This window comes from Emiliania huxleyi, assembly GCF_000372725.1.
Source record: "Emiliania huxleyi CCMP1516 chromosome Unknown EMIHUscaffold_13, whole genome shotgun sequence".
Classification (NCBI taxonomy): domain Eukaryota; phylum Haptophyta; order Isochrysidales; family Noelaerhabdaceae; genus Emiliania; species Emiliania huxleyi.
In genome coordinates, this window is record NW_005201287.1 from 930,740 (window position 1) to 937,146 (window position 6,407).

General features: G+C 64.7%; 2 protein-coding genes across 2 annotated transcripts in view; one reads left to right on the forward strand and one right to left on the reverse strand.

The window, feature by feature from the left end:
* EMIHUDRAFT_201200 (hypothetical protein) overlaps nt 1–468 on the forward strand; it is a gene marked incomplete at both ends in the record, with an annotated part of 1,894 nt that extends 1,426 nt beyond the window's left edge. The window contains 2 exons of the mRNA XM_005789277.1: nt 105–265; nt 454–468. Coding sequence (XP_005789334.1) covers nt 105–265; nt 454–468 — 176 coding nt within the window. The remainder of the gene's footprint in view (nt 1–104; nt 266–453) is intronic.
* Nucleotides 469–1,150: 682 nt separating this feature from the next.
* Nucleotides 1,151–5,190, reverse strand: EMIHUDRAFT_201201 (hypothetical protein; the record flags this gene model as incomplete). The annotated part of the gene is made up of 7 exons (XM_005789278.1): nt 1,151–1,199; nt 1,357–1,727; nt 1,810–2,400; nt 2,542–3,085; nt 3,282–3,770; nt 3,961–4,449; nt 4,628–5,190. The coding sequence occupies 7 exons, from the start codon at nt 5,188–5,190 to the stop codon at nt 1,151–1,153; spliced, it is 3,096 nt and encodes a 1,031-aa protein (XP_005789335.1).
* Nucleotides 5,191–6,407: the final 1,217 nt, after the last annotated feature.

Genomic DNA, 6,407 nt, shown 5'->3' on the forward strand with positions numbered 1-6,407 from the left:
GCGTGGGGGTCCGTCCTTGAGCCGCTCATCTTCGGCAGCACACCCTCCCGCCTCGCGTGGCCACCCGCGCCATGTCCGCGACGCGTCCGGCACGTGTCCCGCAGGCAACTCGCTCGACCTGCACCCGGTGGTGGTCCTCCTCTCCCTCATGATGTGGGGCACCATCTGGGGCGTGCCCGGGCTCGTGCTCGCCGTGCCGCTCACCGCAATCATGCGCATCCACCTCGCACACATCGACCACCCGCTGCCGCGCTACCTCGCGCGCGTGCTCGTCGGGAGGGAGGAGCGCGCCCCTCACACCCCCCGCTTTCCCCCTCACACGCGTCCCTGACACGTCACTGACACGTCCCCTGGCACGTCCCTGACACGTCCCTGGCACGTCCCTCCAGGTGCGGCGCGACCCGCTGCTCGGCTCCGACGCGGGGTCGACTCTCGGAGACGGTGCCGCTTTAGGCAGGGGCTGGTTAAGCGGGAGCCCGGTGTTAAACCCCCCCCCACCCCCCCCCCCCCCCCCGCCCCCCGATCACGGCCGCAGGCTCGACGACTGTCGATGACGGCTCCGACCTCGCCTCTCTGCCCGGCTCCACCTTTGACAGCGGCGGCGAGGAGATGGGCGCGCACGGGGCGCACGGCGGCAGCCCGCCGCTTGGGCTCGACGAGGATGGCGAGGAGGAGGAGGCGGACGCGGGAGAGGAGGTTGGGCTGCTCGGCGGCACGGGCAGAAGTCCCCCACGCGGCGGCGCGCGGGGAGCAGCGCGCGACCTGAAAGGGTTGTTTGGCAGCAGATCGCTGCAACGAGGAGACCTTGTGTGACGAGCCGCGAGCGCGTATTCCTTTGGCCCTGCCGCCCCGCACATTGTGGCCGTGTATTGTGTTGTTTGAGAGAGGCTGTTCTCCAAATATTAAAAGCGGAGAGCTTCGTCTTTACACTGCCTCACTGGCTCACTGGGTCCGTCTGCCGTCTCCTTGTACGTTACACCGGTCACCCCGCGGTACACCCGCCACACCCCCCGGCCCCGCCCCGCCGAGCGCCGCGTGTGTTTGACCCCAACAGCTCCCAATTTCAGTCTGTGCACTGCACACATATGGTGCAGGAGACTCTCTCTGCGCGGGGTGGGTAGCGTAGCACAAACATCACTCACGCGCGGTTCTACGCGAATGCTGGGTTTACGGTCCAGACACGGCACGCGACCTCGAGCCTCGAGGCGGGGCGCGAGAGCCGCTTACGGTTATGTGGCACGACCGGGTGATGCCATCAACAGCCAAGTCGCGTGGCTAAGTTAAGGCACAGGCTCGCAGTGAGCAGGGCACTCCTTGGGACGAGACGCGAAGAGAAGCCGCCGAGTCGCGAGGCACCCGGGCGGACAGTCGCCTCGAAGTGGGGACGACGGTGGCGGCGGCGACGCCAACACCCCTGCCTTCTTGGAAACGTACATCTGCACCTCCGCTGGCTCGCCGATGATGTACATGGTGGATGCATCCTTCATCACGATGCCCTCGGGCTGTGCGCCTTGCAACTTGAGCGGGCCGCTGAGCAGCTTGCCGCTGAGGTCGCTCGTAAAGACCGTTGCAGGGCCGATGCTTCCGTCGTCGATGCCCTCATGCGAGACAAAGATAAGCGAACGGCTCTTGTAGTCGTACGTCATGCCTGCAATGTCCGTGGCCACGCCCGAGAGAAGCGCCTGCTCGTCATTTCGGATGGATGACGAGTGCGATTGAATGCGGAGCTAAATGAGAGCCACCGCACGCGAGGAGAGAGAGAGGAGAGGTGGGAAGGCAGCGCGCCTGATCGGAGGTCGTGTCGAACACCTCGCCGCTGGCAAGACGCGGCGGGCCGCTGAAGAGAAGTACTGTCTCGCGCGTGCGCATGTCCACGCGCAGCACGCGCATCGGCAGCTCCTCGGTGAGCGTGTAAAAGAAGCCCGCCGGGTCGTAGGCGACGCCCTCGAGGCCACGGTTCGTGGACTTGGCGTCGTCCACAAGGCTGACGGCGTACATGTCCTCCGGCGGCACCGCCGCGTAGTCGACGGTCGCCTCGACCACCACGCCATCTGCTGCCCCCATCAGAGGGAGCGTGATGAGAACGAGGTTTAGCCGGCCCTCTTCAGTGACGACGAGCCGCACGCCCGTCGACGTCTTCTCGACCAGGGCAAGGCCCTCGACGTCGTCGAAGCCGTCCATCCGCACCATGCGCATGAGCTTCGGCGGCGAGGAAGGGGTCGGCAGCGTGTACTCGAAGAGGCGGACGAGCTTCTCGTCGCCCTTTGCAACGTCGCTATTGAGCGGGTTGTTGTTGCAGAAGATGATCGAGTCGATGTCGCCCGCGCCGCCCGGTATGATCGCCACGCCGGAGAGGTCCTCTGCTTTGCTGCTCTCCGATAGATCCCATTGCTCGACAAACTCGAACGTGCTCACATCCACTGCCGGCGTGGTGGGGTGAAAGGGCGGCGGCGGCGGATTTGGTGGCGCCTTTGGCGCCGGTGGAGGGCTCGGCGGAGACGGGAGCGACGGTGGTGCAGGCGAAGGCACGTCGAGGTCCACAAACGGGTTGGCCACGCCGAGCGTGCGCTCGTCGAAGACCACAAACACCGCGCTCTCGGCCCAGTTTATTCGGCCGAGGGACTGGGCGGCGGTCGGGTTGTTGCCGAGGGCGTCGTTCCAGACGCCAGTGCGATCGACGATCATGTCCGCCGTCACGTTCCCCTCTGCCGACGAGAAGAGCACCACGTCGTCCGTATTGCCGTTGCCGAAGCCGAAGCCGCAGCCCTCCAAGTACGACGCCACCACCGCGCCCGCCGCGTCGAACGTGAAGGCCTTCTCGCCCTTGCACACGACCAGGTAGCCATGCGCCGGGATCTCCGCCGGGCACGAGCCCTGGCCCAGCACGAGCGCCTTGCCCGCCGCCACCTCGGCCGGCAAGTCGGACACGATGCCCAAATCGGGCGAGCTGGACGAGTCGTCGAGCGCCATGCCCGCCACGGAGGACGGCGCTCCCACAACGTTGACCAGCTCGACCCAGTCCTCGCCCGCGCAGAGGTCGGTCTCACTTCCCTGGTTGGTCACCTCGTTGATCAGCACGGCCGAGCTGCGCGGCGCGAGCAGCACGCGAGTGGGCACATGCACGGGCATGTGCATGCATGATGCGTGGGCGTGGGCGTGGGCGTGTGCATGACGTGTGCATGTGCATGGACATGGACATGGGCGTGCGAGTGTGCGTGTGCCTGATCCAGGTGGCCGGCGCGTTGGGTGCGCCAAGCGTGCGCAGGTTGAACACGGCAAACTCGCCGGCGCCATTGCGGCCGAGGGACTGGGCGGCGGTCGGGTTGTTGCCGAGGGCGTCGTTCCAGACGCCAGTGCGATCGACGATCATGTCCGCCGTCACGTTCCCCTCTGCCGACGAGAAGAGCACCACGTCGTCCGTATTGCCGTTGCCGAAGCCGAAGCCGCAGCCCTCCAAGTACGACGCCACCACCGCGCCCGCCGCGTCGAACGTGAAGGCCTTCTCGCCCTTGCACACGACCAGGTAGCCATGCGCCGGGATCTCCGCCAGGCACGAGCCCTGGCCCAGCACGAGCGCCTTGCCCGCCGCCACCTCGGCCGGCAAGTCGGACACGATGCCCAAATCGGGCGAGCTGGACGAGTCGTCGAGCGCCATGCCCGCCACGGAGGACGGCGCTCCCACAACGTTGACCAGCTCGACCCAGTCCTCGCCCGCGCAGAGGTCGGTCTCACTTCCCTGGTTGGTCACCTCGTTGATCAGCACGGCCGAGCTGCGCGGCGCGAGCAGCACGCGAGTGGGCACATGCACGGGCATATGCATGCATGATGCGTGGGCGTGGGCGTGGGCGTGTGCATGACGTGTGCATGTGCATGGACATGGGCGTGCGAGTGTGCGTGTGCCTGATCCAGGTGGCCGGCGCGTTGGGTGCGCCAAGCGTGCGCAGGTTGAACACGGCAAACTCGCCGGCGCCATTGCGGCCGAGGGACTGGGCGGCGGTCGGGTTGTTGCCGAGGGCGTCGTTCCAGACGCCAGTGCGATCGACGATCATGTCCGCCGTCACGTTCCCCTCTGCCGACGAGAAGAGCACCACGTCGTCCGAATTGCCGTTGCCGAAGCCGAAGCCGCAGCCCTCCAAGTACGACGCCACCACCGCGCCCGCCGCGTCGAACGTGAAGGCCTTCTCGCCCTTGCACACGACCAGGTAGCCATTCGCCGGGATCTCCGCCGGGCACGAGCCCTGGCCCAGCACGAGCGCCTTGCCCGCCGCCACCTCGGCCGGCAAGTCGGACACGATGCCCAAATCGGGCGAGCTGGACGAGTCGTCGAGCGCCATGCCCGCCACGGAGGACGGCGCTCCCACAACGTTGACCAGCTCGACCCAGTCCTCGCCCGCGCAGAGGTCGGTCTCACTTCCCTGGTTGGTCACCTCGTTGATCAGCACGGCCGAGCTGCGCGGCGCGAGCAGCACGCGAGTGGGCACATGCACGGGCATATGCATGCATGATGCGTGGGCGTGGCCGTGGCGTGTGCATGTGCATGGACATGGGCGTGCGAGTGTGCGTGTGCCTGATCCAGGTGGCCGGCGCGTTGGGTGCGCCAAGCGTGCGCAGGTTGAACACGGCGAACTCGCCGGCGCCATTGCGGCCGAGGGACTGGGCGGCGGTCGGGTTGTTGCCGAGGGCGTCGTTCCAGACGCCAGTGCGATCGACGATCATGTCCGCCGTCACGTTCCCCTCTGCCGACGAGAAGAGCACCACGTCGTCCGTATTGCCGTTGCCGAAGCCGAAGCCGCAGCCCTCCAAGTACGACGCCACCACCGCGCCCGCCGCGTCGAACGTGAAGGCCTTCTCGCCCTTGCACACGACCAGGTAGCCATGCGCCGGGATCTCCGCCGGGCACGAGCCCTGGCCCAGCACGAGCGCCTTGCCCGCCGCCACCTCGGCCGGCAAGTCGGACACGATGCCCAAATCGGGCGAGCTGGACGAGTCGTCGAGCGCCATGCCCGCCACGGAGGACGGCGCTCCCACAACGTTGACCAGCTCGACCCAGTCCTCGCCCGCGCAGAGGTCGGTCTCACTTCCCTGGTTGGTCACCTCGTTGATCAGCACGGCCGAGCTGCTCAGACGCCGCATGCCGACTGCGGCGTTAAGGAACATCAAGAGGAGGCTGACTGGTACGGTCGTCGTCATGGTGGAGGCTCGCACCGGAGCACACGTCCCGTCGGTAATCATCATCCGCCTCCTTTGCTCCGTCGGCGATTTGGGTTCGACGAACTGTTTTCTCTTCTTCTGTTTGAGAGAGGCTTGCATTTTAAGAATTCTTCTGTGGGTTGCACTGGGATAGGGTCGATTCCGCACTCAAGAACAACAAAACTTGAGTGTTTGGTATTTACGATCTATTGCGCTCATCAACGCGAACAATTATTGTTTACGATCTCCCGCTAACGGATCTTTCTTACCCCACCTACCTTTCTCTTTCTACCTGTATCTCTCTTTCAGGTATCTTCGGCGCCATGCACGGTTGTCAGGGTGCAAAACAAAAACAAATCTCTCCCCCTTTCCGAGTCTGCAGTCTGTCAGAGCGTCAGTCACTCGGCTCTCGGGTCATCGGAGCCTGTTCAACCTCTCGTTTTTTTTCGGTTTCGCGAACTTTCGGGGCACCTTGAGCACTTGAGCACTGGAGAGGGTCGATTCCGCATGGTACGGGACCCCTCGATCGTCTCGCCCTCCCTCACTGGTGTTTTGTTTGTTGTGTTCATTGGGGGGGGTCATAACAAACACGGTACAGGATCGAGGTGCACGCTGCTGAAGCAGTGTCACCTCATTAGATTAGAGATTCTCTCTCCTCATTAGCTGTTCAGACATAGTTGGTGTCGAGGTGTCGAGGCCAGGGCTCAGATCGTATTTTAGTCTTGTCCTGCCCAGACCATGGCTCAGACTTTAACCCTTTCGCGTCATAACGCTCCTGGAGAGCAAATCTCGATATATCTCCAGTCGTAGCGGTGGAACTTTTTTTTGGCTCGGTCAATTATTTAGCCATATATGAGAGGATCACGGCACAGTGTCGTTTGAGTCGACAGTAACTCTCCCACAGCCCACGTAACTCCGTCTTTTTCAGGCACCCGGAGCCCTCCGCGGCCGCTTCTACGCCGGCGAAGCACCATCAAGCTGCTGTACGGCCCCGGCATCGCCTCCCCCGGCTTAGCTCTCAGTCAAGATATTGTGCACATGGGCGGCCTCTACAATATACTCACTGACACTGAACCTCCCAGAGCTCGTCCCGGTCCGTCACGGCCATCCTCGTCCTCCGGCGGGCCCCCGGCCGCGGCGCGGTGCGGCGGCGTCACAAATCCGACCACAGAGCACCGGGACGCGGTCGGGCGATCTGAGGCCCAACTAGGCGTATG